This window comes from Eschrichtius robustus, chromosome 6 (genome assembly GCF_028021215.1).
Source record: "Eschrichtius robustus isolate mEscRob2 chromosome 6, mEscRob2.pri, whole genome shotgun sequence".
NCBI classification, from domain to species: Eukaryota; Metazoa; Chordata; class Mammalia; order Artiodactyla; family Eschrichtiidae; genus Eschrichtius; species Eschrichtius robustus.
The window spans coordinates 117,663,229-117,684,870 of record NC_090829.1 but is presented as its reverse complement, the minus strand read 5'-3'; the positions used below and the strand labels follow the sequence as shown (position 1 = coordinate 117,684,870).

The 21,642-nt window shown below is 35.4% G+C and overlaps 1 protein-coding gene across 1 annotated transcript in view; it reads right to left on the bottom strand.

Moving 5' to 3' along the window:
• Positions 1-5,578: 5,578 nt before the first annotated feature.
• LOC137766010 (multidrug resistance-associated protein 1-like) overlaps positions 5,579-21,642 on the bottom strand; it is an 81,629-nt gene continuing 65,565 nt past the window's right edge. Inside the window, exons 19-28 of the mRNA XM_068545717.1 lie at positions 21,483-21,637; positions 19,433-19,588; positions 16,181-16,380; positions 15,307-15,433; positions 13,790-13,891; positions 11,398-11,541; positions 8,682-8,840; positions 7,227-7,393; positions 6,055-6,249; positions 5,579-5,717 (exon numbers count right to left, since the gene is read on the bottom strand). Coding sequence (XP_068401818.1) covers positions 5,579-5,717; positions 6,055-6,249; positions 7,227-7,393; positions 8,682-8,840; positions 11,398-11,541; positions 13,790-13,891; positions 15,307-15,433; positions 16,181-16,380; positions 19,433-19,588; positions 21,483-21,637 — 1,544 coding nt within the window. The remainder of the gene's footprint in view (positions 5,718-6,054; positions 6,250-7,226; positions 7,394-8,681; positions 8,841-11,397; positions 11,542-13,789; positions 13,892-15,306; positions 15,434-16,180; positions 16,381-19,432; positions 19,589-21,482; positions 21,638-21,642) is intronic.

The following is a 21,642-nucleotide window of genomic DNA, read 5'->3' as shown; positions in this document are numbered from 1 at the left end:
TGAATTTACAGATTTTTTTAGATACGAAATGAAGATAATAGTACCTAATTCATTGGGGTTTTGTGAGTGCCTGGCACAGAAAGTGCGAAGTATTATGAATGGAGATGATGACAGAAGGAGAATGAACAAAGTTCAGTGACTTGCTAATTTTATGAGGGATTATAAGAAAATGCCACAAGAAAATAGGTTATTTTCCCTAATATCCTCAAGACGCTGACACTATGAGTCAAAAACTTCTGCAGAATTCTGCAGAAATATAAAAGAAAATAAATTTGCTGTGGTAAAGCATTTATTTAGTTTTGGGAAGAATGAATAGCTTGCCTCACATTAAGTTTTTTGGATGTTAAAAAACTAACAAATACAGTCTGTCTTACACCTCATTGAATTAACTATTTTTTGGCTTACCTAAAAGACCTCCTGAAATGTCTTAAATGGCATAACACAACTTTATAACTATAGCTATATATATGTGTGTGTGTGTGTGTGTGTGTGTATATATATATATATATCTACACATACATACACAACATAAATACATAAATACACACACACAAACACAAAAAATTCTGTTAAGAGTTCATCCAACCACCTTAAATTGCTTAACATAGCCTATATAGTATTGGAAACTGGAAATTGGATCTTAATGATTAGTTGTAACTACTACCCTTCCTTTGTCTCCCAAGTACCTAAATTAAGAATATTTTGTCATAGTTGAAAAATACTTTGCGACAAAAAGTAGTGGTGGCAGACCTTGCTAAATGCTACTGCAATATCTTTTCTATTCATTCTTACTTTCAGAACCCAGTTTATTTGGAGTGGCAACATCCCCTACTTTAAAAATTATTTTGCATCTAGGGATGGGTATGTGACATAATTCTGCTCTACCTTCTTGAAATGCAGACATGATGCTGGAGATAAAGCAATGGGTTTGCAACTACCAATCAATGGACATGTAATGGTTGGTTGAGCCAAAGGTAGAAGCGGCCAGTGGCGTTACGGAACTGCTCTGGCCAGCTTTGTCCTTTCTACCTTGGGACTTCTTTCTACCTAAGAAAAACAAGCCCCTTAGTTGTTTACACTACTTTCTTTGCTTTCCTTCTTTCCTTCCTTGTGTTTTTAAACTTTTGACCCTTACTTTGTGGTTAAACATTTGGTCAAATTGCCATTTGTTGGACTTCTGCTTCTGGCCAAGATGGAACAAAAAGGAACTGATTCAACTAAAAAGTGGAAGAAAATACATGAAACAACAGTTTTCAAGACCTTACGCATCATGGCCAACATTAATTCTTGTCTATTACCTCTGTAAAGTCATAGCTATAGCAATAAGGGAAAGCAGAGGCTGTTCTGTAATACCTGGAAATTGTTGCACAAATGCTCAGAACAGAAAGCCAGAAGCAGATGTTCAGACAGAATTAGTGTTGACTGAAGCTGGATTAACATTTATGCCTAGTTCCTGTGGTACTCCACTGTCACATATTCTAAATCATTCATTTAGTCTTATTCTCTGATAACCACATTACATTTTCTGTCTATCAAGAGTTGAAAAATAGCAGTAAACCAATAATCATTCACAAGTATATTAATGATAAGCTGAGTTTTATAAACACGAACTCAAAAATCAATCTTGTATCTCTTCCCTTGACACACAAAAATGCACATGTATCATTTTCCTTGTGTTTTGCAAAAATATTTTTCAAATTTTTCACAAATATTTTTCACAACTATCACAAATATTTTTCAGTTTATGATATATTTTCACACTTTACTCATATGCCTATTCATTTTTATTTTTCTCTTTGTGCCGCCCTCAAGAGATAAAATGTTGCTATCTTTGATCAACTATGATAACTATTGAGCATGTGCAAAATCTGGTCGATCTGTAAATAACCTGGTTACCTAGTCAGCAGTCATCGAGAGAAGCCAGTCAGCCTTTACTGGGTTCACACCCGTTACCTTGGCCCCATTAACCCAATAGCAGCCACCATACAAACTACCAAAATAGTATTCATTTTCATAAAAAGATTTAGAGAAATGTGGCTCATAATGTAGCCAGAAGTCCTGATTTCTCTATTCCACAGATGGTCTACTTGCTTGGAAAATGACAGCTAGAAAAGTGGGAACTAGGAGAACTGGAAGGAACTAGGAAGAGATCTGCCCTGTTTCTGCCTTCTCAACTTTGCTTAATCTCACTGAGATCAATCACATTGCACACCACTGAGGACCGTGTCTTATTTTAATCTCCAATTATCCCCAAGTTGCTGTGTACAGAATAGCCTTTCATAAACATTGGCTCAGTTTTGCCCTTTTTGTTTACTTCATACTATGCCCTATGATGTGATTTTGTTTGTAAACACAAAACTGCTAACATGTTACTGAATGTTTTGTATATTCCAGGAAGTATTTTATCTGTCCTAAATGTTGTGTTATCTCATTTAATTTTCAAAAAAAAAAAAAAAAACCCTTAGGAGGTAGATAAAATTCTTACACCCAAGTAAATCCAGAGAAATAAGTTAACTTGCCCAAGTTTACACAATTAGAAAGTGGTGGAGTTGAGATTTAGCATAAGCACTTTGTCACTAGATCCTGAACTCTTTTAACTACTATAATATTTTCTTATTTTAGTTTTCTTGATTTTTTTCCTAGAATAAAAGCCCTCTAGATCAGTTAGAACTATTTATTATTTTCACGTGTATTAAAATACTGTATTACATCTTCTTAGCACTAACTTTGATATCAAAGCTATACTTAAAAGTATATGAAATTGCCCTTATTCAACAATTTTTTTACCTACAAAAATGACTATTTCATATGGCTCAAACTAATACTATATTTGAAGAAGCACCCTACCCCCAAGGTTGAATTCCATTTGTCTACACAGCTATTGGTTTAAAATTCTTCTCGCCCCCATTCTGGAACTATGGACTGTTTAAGTGGCTCTTCTAGGCATGAGACATCTTATTAGGGAACTGAAAAGAGCATCATCATCGGTTTTGTAGTCATGTGGGCCTGGATTCTACATTTTATTGGCCAAGATCCTCTTGGTATCTTATCATATTTGGTAAAATAGGGCAGGCGGTAATAACTTTCATATATTCTTTATTGAGAATTGAAAGTAATAAATTATTCCAGTGCCTTGCACATTACTTGGCATATAGTGGGCTTTCAGTAATAAATATTCTCATCCTAAAAGAATTCAACTTAATGCTTCTTAGGATTTTCCTTCTGTCAGCTAAGGTAAATATTTCTGCATATCCAAATGATAATAATTATTTTCTTAATATATTTTGAAGTTAAAATTTTGAAATAAGTAAATCATTGAATTAAAAGGTTTTTAAATTCAAATTTACTACTTCTCTATAGTCCAGTCATTTTAAGTATCCTGCACTTTGTTTCAAAGAGCACTTCAGTGACTGAACAAACTTGATGTACATAATAAAAATGAGAATGAAATATTGATTTTTTTAAACACAATAATATTATATTGAGTAATTTTGGCTTAGTCATTTTAAATGACTATTTTATTTTTTCTTTCTTTTTACTCTTTATTAAACTATATTATACATGAGATATTTATGTATATGTATATATAGCTATAACTATCTATCTATATTTTCACAAATCCTAAGTATACAGATTGATGATTTTTACAAATTGAACCAATACTCAGACCCAGATCAAGAAACAGAACATAACCATTTCCCAGAAGCCCACCTTGTTCACCCTTTCAATCATTACCCAATACCACCAAGAGTAGCCAGTATCCCAACTTCTAGGAGTATAGTTTCTCCTCTTTTTTAAAAAAAAACCCAAACCTTTTGTATCAATAGAATCATAGAATCATAAAAGAATATGCTTTTGTGGTTGACTTCTCTTATAGTTTTTTAAAAAATTTATTTATTTGGTTGCATGGGGTCTTAGTTGTGTCAGGCAGGCTCTTTGTTGCAGCTCGTGGTCTCCTTAGTTGCAGCACACAGCTCCTTAGTTGTGGCACATGAACTCTTAGTTGCGGCATGCATGTGGGATCCAGTTCCCTGACCAGGAACCGAACCCGGGCCCCTGGCATTGGGAGCAAGGAGTCTTATCCATTGTGCCACCAGGGAAGTCCCCTGTGTTTTCTTTCACTCCACATTATGTTTGTGAGATTCATCGGTGTTGTTGCCTGTAGCATTTGTTCATTCATTCTCATAGCTGTATAGAATTCCACTGTATGAAGATACCACAATTTATCCAGGTGACTGTTGATTTCCCATTAGATTTCTAAATTATGCGGTGTCTCTGATTGATTTACTACATATGTAAAGAGGCCAAAACATAAATTTTAACTGATATTAATGAAATATCCAGTTCCCTTTCTTAATGGATTTCAACATATTTTTTCAATGCCTACTGAGTACAAAACATAGTGGTAGGTACTACAGGAATTGTAAAGACGGGATAGCACTTTCAGTAGCTTACATTTTAAGGAATGAAGCTTTAGATAATATAGGGTTTTATAATTTATGGTACTTTTCATAAATACCCTTAGGGGATGAAGCAAGGTTGTACAAAGTTGTGGCATAGGAAGGAGAAAAAGAGGATAAAAGAAATGGCTGATGAGTCTTAACATGTTAAAATATATTATTAAAATCATCTTGAAAGGAAAATACCATTGAAGTTTGAAAACTTCAAATTTGAATGGCAATTCAGAGAAATAATGTTGCTTCTATTACATAAAACTACCAAATGAAAAAGCCCTTCAAAATATAATTAGTACTACAAATCAACAATTACTTGTGAATGTATACCATCTGATATATAACTCACTGAGGTTAATCAAGCCAAAAAATGACGTTCCATAGAAAATATAGGTTTTTTACTCAAAGTAAATAGTAAAAATATTATAAAATATTATTTTTAAATAAAGCAAAATTTTATTTTATAAAATTCAGTTAACATATAATTACTCTTTCCAAAAAGCAGCTGAATAACTCAATATGTTTCTCTGTGATTCCTCCATAATTTTATATACTGTAAAATAACTCAAAAGTTATTACATATGTATATAGGTGCCTGTATAATATTACTCTAAGATGCCTAATCATTCATTCTACAAACGTTTGTGGAGTGTCAACAACCTGAAAGGCACTATGCTAGGAACCTAACGCACAAAAACAATAAACTGGGCACTTGCCTTCAAGTAGCTTTAAGGAGAGGCAGACTAAAAGAATTTAAATAGAGTATGGTCCCTGCCATGATAAAAGTATGCGCATAGGGCTACTCAGAGGACAGAAAAAGGGCATGTGGATCAGACAGGGGAGCGAAGGGAAAAATCAAGAGATGCTTTGTGCAGAAGATGACACCTGAACAGGGTCAGAGACTTAAGGGATAAATGGCATTTAGCACTTTGGGCAATGAGGAAAAGGCAGATATTCTGGAGGGAATGAATGGAAGAAAGAAGGTTGGGTACAGCCCATTATGGTTAGAGCTATGGTGCTTATCGCTGTTTGTGTTAACATGTAGCTAGGGGTCTGCTTTTTTGCATTTCTCCCCTGTCTTTATTTTTTCAAATACTATTTTATTTGGTACAGTCAATATACAACTAAAAGTATTTACTTTTTATCCCTGAGTCTTGTGTTATTCCTGCTTCTGTTAGCATGTCAAAGAAAAGTCCTTTCTGGTGTATCAAATTCTGTGGTGTTTCAAATTCTGTAATCCTTCCAGAGTCTAGAACAAGCACCCTGCAATGTGAAAAGAATCCAGTCAGGTAACCTATAATCAGTGTTTCAGTTCACCCTTCTTGTTCTTGCTACCATAAAGTTTAAATTACTGTATGAGTTATGTCAGTACAAAATAAAGGTACTATTTAACTCAGGAAATATATCAAGTTTTCTAATATTCTTTGAGCATTAACAAATTCCTCTATTTTTGAAAATATCTTCCATACTATTAGGGGACATTTTGTATCTCTCAGCACAGATAAAATCCTTTATTAGTGGCAAGTAATTAATGTGTTTCGTATGTTCAATAGGTATCTCTGTAGAAACTGTTTTATTTCTGAAAACAAATAAAGCATACCTGTCTGAATCAATGATAGAATGCAGTCTGTGAGCAATCATCAGGATGGTACAATCAGAAAACTCCTTCCTGATTGTGGTCTGCACCAAGTTATCAGTCTCAAAATCGATGGAAGCTGTTGCCTCATCCAAGATGAGAATTTTTGTTTTTCTCAGCAAAGCGCGAGCAAGACAGACAAGCTGTCTCTGTCCAACGCTGTTATAAAAGATAGTAAAATGATTTCCACAATGGAATTTATGGTCATACACTTCCTGTTCTAAAATTCTAATTATACTGTTACTCTCTTCCTAACCCACACATTCATTCATTCTTTTCTTTAAGAAATATTCACTGAGTGATTACTATATGCCAGACTCTGGTCCAAGTTCTGCAAATAGAACAATGAATTAAACAGACAAAAGGCTCTGTCTGTGTGTTTACATAGGGAGACAAAAAATAAAGATAAATGAGCAAAATGCATAGCAATGAGAACAATTCGAACGTACAGAAAGGGAGGGTGTAAAATGTGGGTACGGGGTGGGCATTTTAGATGGGCATGCCAAAATAATCCTCACTGAGAAGATGTCTTTAAATTCAAGGCCTGAAGGAAGTGGAAAGTGAGTCCTGAAGATTTCCAATGGGAACTTGTTCCTGGCAAAGTGATTGGCAGATGTAAAATTCCTGAGGCAGGCAGGAACTGGCCTGGCATCTTCATGAAACAGCAAGGAACCAAGGAGGCCAAGGTGGCAGAAACAGAGAGAGGGAGGGGAGAGTAAACAAAGAAGAAGCTGAGTCATACAGGCTGTGTCTCTCCAGTGCAGAGAGGGCCTAACATTTCCCTTAGGTCTCTGATCACATAAAGGGACTATCCTAAGACATCAAACATCAAAGTAGCCCTTACAACATTTTTTTTAGGAAGAAAGCTATTAGAGTAGGAGTCTTTGCAAAAGAAGATTCAATTAAATAGTGACTTTTCATACTGCATTGTTCCTCTTTTTCCCCTTTGTTTCCCTTCACCAGCAGTTTCCCAGCCAGTGGCTATCATTTTATTTATTCCTTGTCTGTCTTCCCTAGAAGAAATCAGCAATGGTGTGTTTTGAACAGGCCAGACAAAATCCGTGGTAACTCAGGAGTGACTTCCTTTTGAGGCCCTGAATGAATAACCTGGGCAAGCTCTGTTCTTAGCAGCTTACCTGAGGTTTTCACCACCCTCTGAAATTTCATGCAGCAGCTTCTTGGGAAGGGACTGCACAAACTCTTTTAAGTGACATAGTTCCAGCACCTCCCATAGCTCGCCATCAGAATACTTGTCAAGGGGGTCCAGATTCATTTGAAGCGTTCCAGAAAATAAAACAGGGTCCTAGAGAATAAAATAGTCACCAGTAATCTTACTGTCACATGAGGCATGCATACATTAAATAAGGAAAAAACAAAATGATCAAAACTAAATAGTTATCAAATTCATTTTATATTGAACCCAAAAGCAGAAGAAAATCAGAATAAGTTGCAAGTTAGATTAAATCATTATAAGCTTCCTGATTCTTTCTCGTCCTCTTATTAATAATGTTGATCACAACCATGATAATAATGATGATGGTAGCTGCCCTTTAGTCAGGGATATAATATAATACAGAAAAGAATTGAATAAATGTAATCTATACTATGTATATAATATTATCTATCAGCTCACCAACCCAGAAAGATAGAAGTAAATATCCTCATTTGACAGATAGTGAACTGGAGGTTTTAAAAAGCTCTCATCCAAGGACACACAGAAGGTAAGTGCTCAAGTAGAATTCAAAGACGACAAGTCCACGCTCTTTCCAATACACTGACATGTCTAGTGAAACTGTATTTTACTACACCGGTTTTGATTTATAAGAGAGGAATGACTGTTTCTTTTCTCCAGTCAATTTTATCCCTGTCAGAATTTCAGATTTTACTCAAATTAGTTTTGAAGTGAATTCATGAATGTAAGTATGTGTTTAAACACTATGACAAAGAGATGATAGTATTTTAAGATATTTTTAAAGAATAATATAAAGGTATTTCATAAATGCTCAGCTTAAATCTCTCAAACACAACTGAATAAAGTCATCTTTGACTGCAGGCATATTATTGAGGCAGTTTGCATACTTGTTAATGATCAAGTTCCTTTGATGCCACAGATGGAAAAATCAAAGGACTTGAAAAAAGATCTAACTGCATTATTGTTCTTTTCATTTTTTCAATATTTTTAAACCTCAAGTCAAAAGAATCAAAGTCCTACATTCAAATTACCAACTAAGCAAAAGCCTCAGTAATTGTTTTTTTCTTCCAAAAAATACCAATGTGTTGCAGCCTGACCTCTACATTTGAATTTTATTTGTATTTACTATTATGAAGGAAACTTGCAAAGCAACATACCAGTTTTTCAAATAGATAAATGTATGTAGGGAGAACACTTCAGATTTAGAGTGTTTAATAGGATTTAATTACATAGTTATTTTTCATAATACATTTAAAATAATTTGGTTCCCCAAAATGAATGTATATGCTTGAAAGGAATATATTAAAAAAAAAAAACTAAAACAAAAACAAAATAAAACAGAGCAAAAGAAGCTTCCCTAGAGGGAGTTAAGAAAGACTAACGACAAAACAGTCTTTACCTGTGGAATAATATTAAGTTTGCCACGAAGGTCATGAAGCCCAATTGTAGATATGTCAATTCCATCAATAATAATTCTGCCTCCTGATCTTTCTACAATTCTAAATAGGCAATTTGATAGTGTTGATTTGCCTGCTCCAGTTCGTCCCACAATTCCAATCTATAATGAAATTATCATAAACAGTTTACATTGTACTTTTTGTAAGGGAAGGGGACCTTGGTACTGACAACAAATACATTACTTGTCGTGTCAGTAGAATCTAATTTTGCCAACCAGAATAACATTGACTGTCATGGAAGACTTAACGTGATTTGCAAGGATGAGTCTTTATCCAGACACTCCTTACTCACTGGAAAGGCTTGGGCTAATATGTGTGTTTCCTCCAGTTTTGTTTTTTTTTTAATTTTTATTCATTTATTTATTTCTTTATTGGCTGCATTGCATCTTTGTTGCTGCGCACAGGCTTTCTCTAGTTGCGGCGAGTGGGGGCTACTCTTCCTTGCGGTGCGCGGGCTTCTCATTGCGGTGGTTTCTCTCGTTGCGGAGCATGTGCTCTAGGCGCACAGGTTTCAGTAGTTGTGGCACGCGGGCTCAGTAGCTGTGGCTTGCAGGCTCTAGAGTGCAGGCTCAGTAGTTGTGGCGCACGAGCTTAGTTGCTCTGCGGCATGTGGGATCTTCCCGGACCAGGGCTAGAACCTGTGTCCCCTGCATTGGCAGGCAGATTCCTAACCACTGAGCCACCAGGGAAGTCCCTTTCCTCCAGTTTTGAGTAATTTACTTACCACCTAACTAGAGCACATTAGCAGCCCCAGGAAGAGTAGATCATCCCTGAACCATCCCTAAACTAGCCATTAAGGGTGTGGTTTAGAGACTGATAATGGGGTTGTTTTCCTGAGACTTTCAAAATGAGGCTTCTCTACCATCCCTCCCTCAAAACAAACAAGCAAACAAACATAGGGGACTGGAACCCTTTGCTTAGCTAGGTTAAAAAATCTAAAGGAATGCCTGCAAATTTCCTTGGTGTATCAAAACAACTACTGCATCAAAACCACTAAGGGTGGTCACAGATAATGTCTGAGTATTTTGGATTCTTGGACAAAATAATCAGCTTGTCATAAACATCCAGTGACTGCGTGTGTTCCTTTGGCCATGAGAACTAAAGCAACCTCTTTTGGGTGCTGATTTGTGTCTTGGTGTTAGTAGAACAATGGGCAGAGAGAAGATTATGGTGGCTGGATAACCCTAATTAAATATCTTAAACCTTAAATCTGACATACTATTATACATCAGAAAAACCCAGAGTATGTTGAATTAATTAGAATAATTAAAATTCCACAATGATTTCATTGGTCCAAAAATATTTTTGTCCTTGATGTCACTGCAGTGGACCTGGTTTAGAGGGTTAGAAAAGGAGGTGTTTGGAGATACCAAAGGCAGGTTTCTGAAAAAGGGAAAATGGAACATTGTTGTTAATTAAAATGTTTTTTTACTTTTACTGATTTGTAAAATATCAATCTGATTAGGCAGGATAATAATATGTTTTCATAAAACATTTTGAAAAATGTGGGAAAAATATAGAAGCAAAAAATCATCTAAAATCCCATCACCTAGATAGAATCAGTGTTTATGCTTTGTAACTGTTCTACTAGGATCTCTGCTAATGTGTATATGTTTGCTTGTTTAAAACACAAAAATGATATACTATCAATAGTTTCGTATATAGTTTTTATCAACTAAATTACATCTCAAGCATTTTCCCATGTCACTAATGGTCTTGGAAAACATGATGTCACTGACTATACAAATATTCTCTCCTATGTACTTACTGTATAGGTAACGATATATTATCTTACTGTCTTATTGTTGCACTTCGCTTACTAGAGGACGTAAAAATAAAGTATACTACTACTGGGTATACAGCCAAAGGAAATGAAATTAGTATGATGAAGGGGAATCTGCACTCCCGAGTTCATTGCAACATTATTCACAGTAGCCAAGATATGGAACCAACCTAAGTGTATGCCATGCATGAATGGATAAGGAAAAAGAAAAAAAATATATGTATATAAACATATATATAATCCTGCCATAAAAATGAAGAAAATCCTGCGATTTGTGGTAACATGGTGAACCTCGAGGACATGATGCTAAGTAAAAGAAGCCAGACAGAGAAAAATATTGTATGATCTCACTTAAATGTGGAATCTAAAAACGTCAAACAAAAGGTTACCAGGGATTGAAGGGTGGGGAAAATGGGAAGACGTTGGTCAAAGGGTACAAACTTTCAGTTATAAGGCAAATAAATTCTAGGTATCTAATGCACAGCATGGTGACTATAATTAACGATACTGAAATTTGCTAAGAGAGTAGATCTTAAGTGTTCTTAAGGTTATGGTAATCATTTCACAATACATGTATATCAAACTATCACACTGTACACCCTAAAAAATACAATTTTTATTTGTTAATTTTACCTCAATAAAGCTAAAAAATAGTAAAATCATGTTTCACAACAGATTATGAACAGCTTAAAATATATATTTTTGTTGATAGAGGAAAAACTTATTCTGTACAAACCAACCACATGTCTTTATTACTTTTATATGAAATTTGAACAAATGACCATCTTATATTCAATATCACAGTATACTTTGGCCTTAACAATAAATATATTCAGATGAAAGGTAAAGTGAGACTTATGAAATATATATGGTACCTTCTCTTCCCCATGAGTCTGGAAAGTGATATCTTGTAATGCTAAACCAAGATCATCTCGGTATCGAGCCTGATAATTAACAAATTCCACTATCCCTTTATTGGGCCATTGTGATGGAGGCCTTTTAGACATTATCCAGGGTGCCTTAAAACAAAGAAATATTTTTTAAACTATAATTACAATAAAAATATCTCCCCCAATAAAAATAAAACAAAAGTGATAAAACAAAAATGATGAAAGACATTTGTAAACATTATGATTTTTCTGAAAACACTTTTAAAAAATACCAAAATCTTAGAAATAAATTTTTACACATAAAGAGGCTTTCCATCTTCTATTAAGTTACTAAGAAAAATCTAAAACCTTATAAAGGAACTGAAGGTAACCTGAAATTTTAGCTGAGAGGAGGACAGTTTGTCATTTATTCATTTCCCAAATACTGAGTGTTTACTGTGCCAGTTAATGCTTTGGTTGTTGGTGATTTAGCAGTGAGAAAAACAAATAATTCTTGCCCTTAGGGAGCATGCATGCTGGTGAGGAGAGACAAAAAGCACCATATAGCCTATGCAGAATGTTAGTTGATGATAAAGCTTTGGAAGTCAGGAAATAGGCAGGGTTGGTGTAATTTTAAGCAGGGTGGTTAGAAAAGGCTTGACTGGACACGGTCAAGAAACAAATCACGTGGATGTCAGAGGAAACCCTTTCCAGGTAAAGGAGACTAACTACATATGCTGAGGACCTGAGACTGAGGCCTGGCTCTGGAACACTGGAGGAATAGCAGGAGGTAGACGAACACGCAGAAGAGTGTGGTGCCCCGCCAGTGAGGTGAAGTGTTTTCATGAGAGGGAGTGATCACAAGTGTCAAATGATAGGCCAGGTAAAGTGAAGACTGAGAGGCTACCATTGGTGATCTTGACTAGGGCAGGCTCAGTGAAGTGGTAGGATTTAAAGCCTGTGTGAAAGAGGGTCCAGAAAAGAATGAGAGAAGAGGAATTAGAGAGAGCAAGTACAGGAACCATTCCCAAGAATTCTGCTGTAAAGAGGAGCAGAGAAATGGGGCTATAGAGGAGTAAATAGGGGTCATTTGGACACATTTACTTCTTTCCACATCAAGAGTTTTTGCAATGGTGTCTGTTACAACTTGCATCAAATTACATAAAGATGATTTTTTTTTAAATGTGTGTGTGCTTGTGTGTGCACACACACATTTTATTGTCCTTTTTTCAAAATGAAAAAAAACATATATTAATAGCAAAAGATTTAGAAAATATAGAAAATGATACAATTTTTATATTAGTCATTACATGGCAATAAGCTGAACAAACTAAATATTGGTAACTGTAATTGTGATTGTGAAGGTAGACTAATCTTTCGTGAAATGTGTACGAAAAAGGAAGGTAAGACCCAGGGAAGAATCTAGAGGAAGATTCAAAGTTTAGGTAGGAGTTGGAGTATGCAGAAAATATTTTAGTATATTTATAGGCTGAAAGGAGTAAAGGGGTTGGGTTGCTGAAATTAGGAATTAGAGAAGGTGGTTAATGGAATAAGGTCTGAGAAAAGATATGAAGAGATGTTTCCAAAATACAACTGGAAATTTGTAGGTTTTTATTTGGAGGAGGAACACTTCTTCCTCAGAGTTATGAGCAAAAGAGGAAAGTTTCACGAAGATTTAGATACCTTTATAAATGGATTGAAGAAGATACAGAAATTCAACATATACCCTTTATCATGTGCCCTGTTAGTTCACGGAACTGGGAGACAGAAGTACCCTAGATTAGTAAAATATGTAGATAATGCAAACATTATACTCTGTCTAGAGTCTAATTCTTCTCTCTCCCAAATTATAGCTAATTAAAGGGAACAAAGCAGACTGATTTATTCTCCTTCTCCTTCCCATTCACAGAGATGTTAATGATGAGTAAATGGGACAGAAGGTATAAGCAGTAAAGGCGTAGTTAATTTTAAAATTGGACAATCAGACAGTAAATAATTATGAGGTGACTGCATTAAGACACTTTTCTCAATGTAAAATTTTTACAAAGTTATAATCATAGGCTGCATATTTTACTTTACATTGGTTGGGGACAGATCACTGTGCCTCTTAATACAGGTGCTCATATTTCATTTTTATAACAATACTGAAATGGGATATCTTATAATTTATGAACAGTCCTAATTTAATTAGCAGTGCTTTCTTTCTACTTTAGTGATTATATAAAATAATGTTGTATTTTACAATAGATTGAATTTTAATTTTGTCAAAATGCAAAATATTACAGCATAAATTTGGAAATGCAGGTTTTGTTCAAAATTGATTTTTAAGATGTCAATTCGAGGTGTATTACAATACCTTAATTCTGCATCCATTTATTAGTTATTTAGGAGTGCTTACCTCTTTATCCATATTTTCATATTCACAAACTCTTTCAATGGAAACTGCATTGGTTTCAATTTCACATGCTTTCCTTACCCAAAAATTGAGAGACTGAGTAATCTGGAGGTAAAAAACCAAGAGCTTAATGAATGAGCATCAGTCTTTTACATACTATTAATAATACTTTATAAAGCTTCATTTTTCAGAATTTTCATATATTTTATCTCAGAATTATTTAACAACTTTAGAAGTAAGCATATTTATTCTTAGACACACATATATGCTTCTTTAATTTTGTTAAATTCATTAATATCATAAACAATGGTTATTTGTCAGAAGATGGAATGAATATAGTTCAACATATACTAAAGGAGACCATACTTGGTGTAAGAAATGATGAATACCAAGATTGATGGGATATGCCTTAAGAAATGTACATCCTAAGTGAGGAAAAAATCTGTACACAATGTTACCATTGGCATTCTTTACCAGCTTCCATTAGAAGGAATTTTCTGACTACTCCTGTCTCCTTTTTTTCCCCAAACTCTACTTTCTTCTCACGTACCTTACCCCTAAATATAAGTTCCCCAAGGTTATAACTTCAAATCTAGTTCTGAAAGTCACAAAACTCTCACGATTCAGATTTTTCTTGAGTTTGGTGCTAAACCATTTGATGGCCGACCTGACTGAACTGATGTGGGTCTCCTTAAAGTGTTGATTTAACCCACTTAGGATGTACATTCACATATTTCACTGCAGAACAAATAGTTTGATTACAGACTTCTGCCCCAGGCCCTGCATATATACATACATACATACATACATATGTATATATTTATCTGTGTGTGTGTGTGTGTGTGTATATATATATATATATGTGTGTGTGTGTGTGTGTTAAATGTATTATATTTCCTTTATAGAAGCCTAAGTTCTGAATTCTGAAATGCAACTGACTTGAGGCTTTTAGATAAGGGACTAAGGGCATGTATCCAAATCATGTAGACCCATCTCTTAAATAATATGGAATTAAATTAAGCAGTTTGATACATTTTCTATTTTACTAAGGGGACTTGCACACAGTCATACCACTAGCACTTTGCAGTATCATATAAAATAGGGTTTAGGAAAATAATTACAAGCAGAGAAGAAGCAGAGCTTGCATTATCTCTCTGCTTAGTTTGCGCAAACTGGATGAACAGGCCACGGTAGAGAGGGGCCCTATTCCTGTTATACTTTATAACTCTATAAGGATAGGAGAACAGGAAACTTCTGGGTAATGATGCAACAGCAGGAGTTTCCTGGATCCTCTAGCACCGAGCCTTGGGTATCAGCCTGTTTTCCCTGTGAGCTAACTTAGAAATACTGAGCTAGCTCTTTTGCTAGTAGCAAAAGAAAGAAATGAGCCTCCAGGGTAATCCAGATTTGTCTCTCATTACTTAGTTAATACAATCTATAATTCAGACAGGAAAAGGAGAAGAGAGCTTAATTAATTGGATTATAAACATATCATATACCACAAAATCACTATTACTTACATTTAGGGCATAGGATATGGACAAACCAACTATTGCTGAATCCATAGAATTGCCAGCCAGCACAGCAAGCAGTGAAGCGAAGAACACCATTAAATTGCCAAGAAATTCAAGTCTAACAGACAGCCACCTGTAATAATGGAAAATATTCCTGAACTGAGATGCAGAAGTTTTGGTGCACTTAGTATGAACTCTCCTCTGAAAAATGAAGAAGTAAACATCAATAGCTGCGTTCTCTTTTTTCACACTTACTCAGAACTCAATCAAACAGGATTTTTGCAGTGATGATAGAGTAAAGGATTTCTCTGCATAAAAATACACTTTACTTTTGCAGAACGTTGCTTTAAAACTTAATCAGAATTAAAAATCAAAAGGAAAGAACATCAGCTGAAATGATGCATTTATCTTAAAATCCCATTGGAAAATCACTTACCTTTCTGATTACATACACGTTTTTTATATGATAAAATTAGTCACTAAAAGTTAACATGTACCCAACTACTATTTAATGTTTTATTTTTTCTCCTCTATGTGAAATGTATAGCTTCAAATTCAAAATATTATAGATTATTGCTTGCAAAGAAAATCCATTCTACAAATATAAAATATAACAAAGAGTCACATCTTTACTAATTCTAATAGCATCCTGTATAACCTTCAAAAAACGTGGGACCTTATTTTCACGTAAAGTAGCATGTACTATTCATACGGACGTAAATAGATACACTTTAATTTAAATGTATATTAATTACTAGAAATATTTAAGGCTTTAATATTTTTGATGAAATATCATTAAAAACACTTTCTGTTTAGAAGTTAGTGAACAAAATATCCAAGAAGAGACTAGTCCTGAACTGGGTATGTGGATATGACTTACCTGTTCGAAATCACATTGTTGTAGAAACAGACCAAATTCTCATTCACCACCTCTTTGTTTTGCTGGATGAACCTCTGTTCATGTCCAAATGCCCTGATAGTGGACACCCCAAGTAGAGTCTCGCTAAAGTGGGAAAGGACAGGAGAGCGAGATGCTCCTGCCAACCGCCGAATCTGCCGAGAGCTTGCCACGTAGTATCTCTAACAGGAAAACAGAAAGAGGCGGTTGGGAAGATGTAGCCAAAATTGCTTCAATAGTTTGAAAATGGCAAGATACTTGTGTAGTGGATACTTGTGTAACTAAAGAGCAGCCCCCAAAAGTTAAGTTCAAGTTCTAACCTCCAGTACCTGTGAATGTGACCTTATTTGGAAATAGGATCTTTGCAGATGTCATTAAGGTTCTTGAGATGAGATCATCCTGGATTTAGGGTGGACCCTAAATACAATCTGAGTGTCATTATAAAAAATAGAAAAGGAGAAGACACAGACACAGGGAGAAAGCCGTGTGAAGATGAGACTGGAGTGATGGACCTAGGAGTCAAGGAAAATGCCAGGGGTCTCTGACAGCCACCAGAAGCTAGGAGAGAAGCATGCAACAGATGCTCCCTCAGAGCCTCCAGAAGAAGCCAACCCTGCCTACTCCTGGATTTTGGACTTTTGGCCTCCAGAAATGTGAGAGAATAAAGTTTCTGTTGTTTTAAGCCACCAAGTTTGTTACAGGAGCCCCAGGAAACGAATGCACCTTTGTAACAGTAAAAATCCCAAATTCTGGAGAGCACAACTAGAACATAATTGGGCAAAATTTCACTTTGATAATGCTCTCAAACACCCATTATTGAGTACCTACTGTGGAAAAAGCTCTATGTTACATGTTGGAAGTGTGGCCAGGTGGTTAACCCATTAAATGAAGGAAGCCAACCAAATGTACAAACAATAATATTTTTGTACCTAAATATAATTATGGAAAAATTTTTCTTTATTTTTTTCTACCAAAAAAACCAACGTGGCCACAGTTAGAATTGACTACTTCCCCTCTGACTTGGACTGAGGACAGCTGCGATGGGTGGAGACTGGAGAGCTGGAGGGAATGTGCCCTGAGTTAACTGGACCATCCTTCATCAGCCCCACGTAATTGCTACTAACTGGAAATGAAAATAAAGAGTTTGCTACATCTTGCAATTTTTTTTTCATGAAAATCTTCAGATCTGGAATTTTATGTAAAATTCCTAATTTTAAAAATGTCTTCATTTTGGTAAAAACATTGAGCAAGCTAAGCTAAAACATGTCTGAAGCTACATGTGGCCTGTCAGCTTACAGTTTACAAGCTCTGCTCTATGCTAAGTGCTCTAGAGAATACAAACGATTACGGCATTCTGAGCCTGCAAGGGGACTTAAGAGATTGTCTCAAAGGTAGTTTCATAAAAGTTCAATGAATTGTAGAAGCCCTGGGGTCCTTCCAAGAAACTGTCCAGAGCATTGAGCTTAAGAACCTTTGATTTAGATCAGTGCTTCTCATACTTCAGTAAAAATTACCAGAAGGATTTTAAAAACACAGACTTCTGTGAGAAGTTCTTTATTTCCCCCTGCTCTATTAGGGTATGATTAACAAATAAAAATTGCATATATTTTGGTTGTAAAATGTGATTTTTTTTAAAAGAGATTCTGATTCTATAGGCCCATGGGTCCAGGGACCACACTTTGAGTAGCACTGACCTAAAGCAAACCTCTTATTTTACAGGGGAAAGAAATGAAGCCTGAAAAAGGAAGTGATATACCAGACACAGGAGTCAGGAAAGTAATTTGAGGCTCCTGAATCTTCATTCAGGGCTCACCCTATAAAGTTCCCCCTAGCAAGACATGGTTTCTAGACTCTTTTCCACTCCTAGACACCCTGTTATAGTACACCAACCACAAGACTATCACTTGTGACATGTTTTGTTGTTTTTGTTTTTCTAAGCAGACACAATTGATCCTCAACACCATTCCTCAATTTCTTGATTTTTTTTTTTTTCCTAACTATAAGACATAGTGTCTGCCCCAGAGGACTTACAATCACATTGAGGAGACAATTTTTGGTCTAATAAATAAATAAATTAATTAAATAAGTAAATAAATAAATAAAATGACAACAAGAACCACAAAAAAAACAGCCTATAATACTAGCAGTATAATAAATCCATAATACCTACATGAGTCATATCTCTTTGCCCTACTTTGGTAGAGAATGCTTCACACAGAAAGTAGAATATAACCTAGACATGAAAGGTAAGTAAGATCCAGACAGGCAGAGAAGAGGGACGACATAGGAAGTAGGAGGAATATGATAGTACAGGTGTAGAAATGAGCAAATGATTAACATGCTGGTTGGACAAATTAAACTCCAATATGAATTTGAAAACTGAGGTTGAGAAAACATTAAACTACAAGAACTGCATCCTTTTGTATAAAGAGCCTCAAAAAACTTTTATATTTAATTTAAATATGTGTTAAGAAATTTTGTTTTTACACTATAGCCTCACAGTGATATACTTTTGGAATTCAAATTGGTTGACCACATTTTAATTGGAATATAAGGATATATACATATCATGAGAGATCTGTTTAGTTCTTCCAGCAATAGTTTGTTGATAGCAGGGATAACAGGGCAAAAGGCAATATGTGCTTCTCTCTTGGATCTTCAGGCAAATTAACTTTCTGCTAAAATGTAAACAACACCTAGGTTTTATGGTGGCCATAAAAATGCACAACTCAGTTCTCCTGTTGCAGGGCCCATAGCTGACTGACAGCCCAGCCACTGCCCCTCTAAATCCACTACTATAGTAGAATGAAGGCCATTTTTCCCACAGGTGGCTCCCAGGCAAAGACTGAGCATGGCAGGGGTGCTAAAACAGGCCCCTTCAGGGGTCACATGGGAGCATCCAATGGGCAGTGTTTGTTGTGGACTTCCCATTCATTCAACCAAACCTCTTATGGAACCATTCTGCAGTCCAAGACTCTTCCTACCCAATCCTCTTCCTTCTCCCTCTAAGGGAGCAGACCTGCCTCACTGTCTAAGGGCTCACCCAGCCTTCTCCTGCTCCCTCTCCTTTATCTTTTACAGGCATTTCCCCCAGCAATTCTCTAGTACATCTAATCCTTTCTTGATGTCTGCTCCTTAGAGACCCTTAACTAATAGGCCGTCTAAGTGGGTCTGAAACTATATTTGACTGTGAACTTATAAGTTATTAATACACATAAAAATCCATGTACTTACTTGTATAGTGAAATAGAGGAAAACCAAAGGAATAATTCCCAGAATGAAGAGTGGTAAAGCTCCCACAATGACCAAAACTGTTCCAATAACATCCAGCGTACAATTCATCCAGGTCCGTAAGTAGTAATGGAAACGCATATCAATTATAAACATGTCCTGAAAAATTTGATATCGAGTCACTTTATTTTTAACTTTTCATGGTTTAACATGAGGGGAAGAAGACATATATCATTCAATGTAAAAATAGAAACATTTACCCAGATGTGACAATCTGATTATTAAATATCTAACTATTCAATATATGATCTTTGCCCTCCCCAGCCCACCCCCATGTATTTTTCAGCTGTAACAATTAAGAGGGTGTTCTAGTACCAATATGTCTATGGTCAAGCAATTTGTACTTCCCAATGACAACTACATGGCACTTAATTTATATGACTGAAATCAGACTCTGTTAAAAAAAAAAGAGTCCAAACCCCGGTAGTTGGGTATTCAGGGGCATTGGTCTACCATTATTCACTACCTAAAAACTGTAAAACACTCCTGGGCCATTCTTATCCACTGAGAACATGTCCAGTGACCTTCTTGGATAGCTGGATCCTGCCAATATCAGAAGAAACAGGAAAACAAAATAATCTTCATTTACAAAATTAAAAACTGAAAGATAAAGGTGGACAATGGGACTGAGAAAACGACATGGGAAGGTCATGCATCAGTTCACATGTAACTTAAAGCTATGTTTGTGGTATAAGGTACGACCTAAGAGATCCCAGGGAATAGGAAGGCACTCAACCTTGAAGGGATGGACTATTCAGTTTAGGACAAAACTGATAAAGAATGGAGATAGAATTTTATTTATTCTCAGCCTTGCTTTGGGACTTCCCTGATTATCTCACATACCAAATAGTGTAAGAGCATCATATTCATATGCAACTTCCTGCCTGTCTTTAAAATACACCTTCTCATATTCTCATCTGTTCAAGACCCAATCATTTGTCATGTTACTGTATAATAATCAGAGTTGTTTAGTAGGGTCATAGAGATATGTCCACTGGGAGACAAAGAACACTGGTGATCAAGTTCTTCTATAAACTTTCAAAGATCAGTGTGACATTGGTATGATTAAGCAAGATTTAATATTCCATCAAGAATTGATTATGTTAGGTATTTTCATTTATATTTTGATGTTTTATCCTCATTTTTCCCCATACCACCCCAAATGATTTTCATATACACAAAAATATATTGCCATATTTTAAGGTCATGGCTATGACTGTCTAATACAGAAGCCACTAGCAATATATGGCTATTGAGCACTTGAAACATGGCTGCTGCAAACTGAGATCTAACAGAAGTCTATTACACAAACCAGATTTTGAAGACTTTGTAGGAAAAAAATAAAATATTCAATCAATAATTTTACATTGATTATACTTTAAAGTAATGTTTCAGATATTTTCTGTTAAAATATATTATTATAAATAATTACTTCAACTGTTTCTTTTTACTTTTATATTGTGGCTACTCGAAAATTTTAAATTACCACTGTGGCTTGCTTTACATTTTATTGGACAGTACAATTATAAGTACTTAGTAGTAAACACAATGGGTAAAACCCTATATGTTAGCAGAGACACTCTGGGAACCTCTACCCATCCCCCATTTGCCATTAGTGAGTTGATAGTTTTTTTAAAGGCAGAATGCTTAAAATCTGGATATGTCAATATAGACTTACATTTTTTCCCTCCTCAGCCTGAACCACTTTCTCAAACTAAATGTGTATAAGAATTGGAGTTGTAGACACCAGAGCACATGTACTTCTTGGATTCTTTCAGCAATTTTTAAGGGTTATTTTAAGCATGTGTGTAAGATGTGACTCTGCTATACATCAATTATAAATGTCCCAAGAATTAGAAATAAAAATAACAATGAAATCTACCCTAAACGTAATCTCATGTTTTTAGAATGATATTTTTTACAAATGAGATAATAAGGTACTAAATGTGGATCATTTATACGTATGCTATTTAATAAGGTATGGCTTACTTACCTTGGTGAACCGATTGATGATCTGGCCTATGGGATTGGTTTCAAAGAACTGGAGTGGGAGATGCAGCACATTATCCAACAGTTGAGCATGCAAAGTTCGAGAGGCAGCCAAGGATCCTCTGGTGAGTACATAAGCTCCAGAGCAAACAAAGAGACCTAAA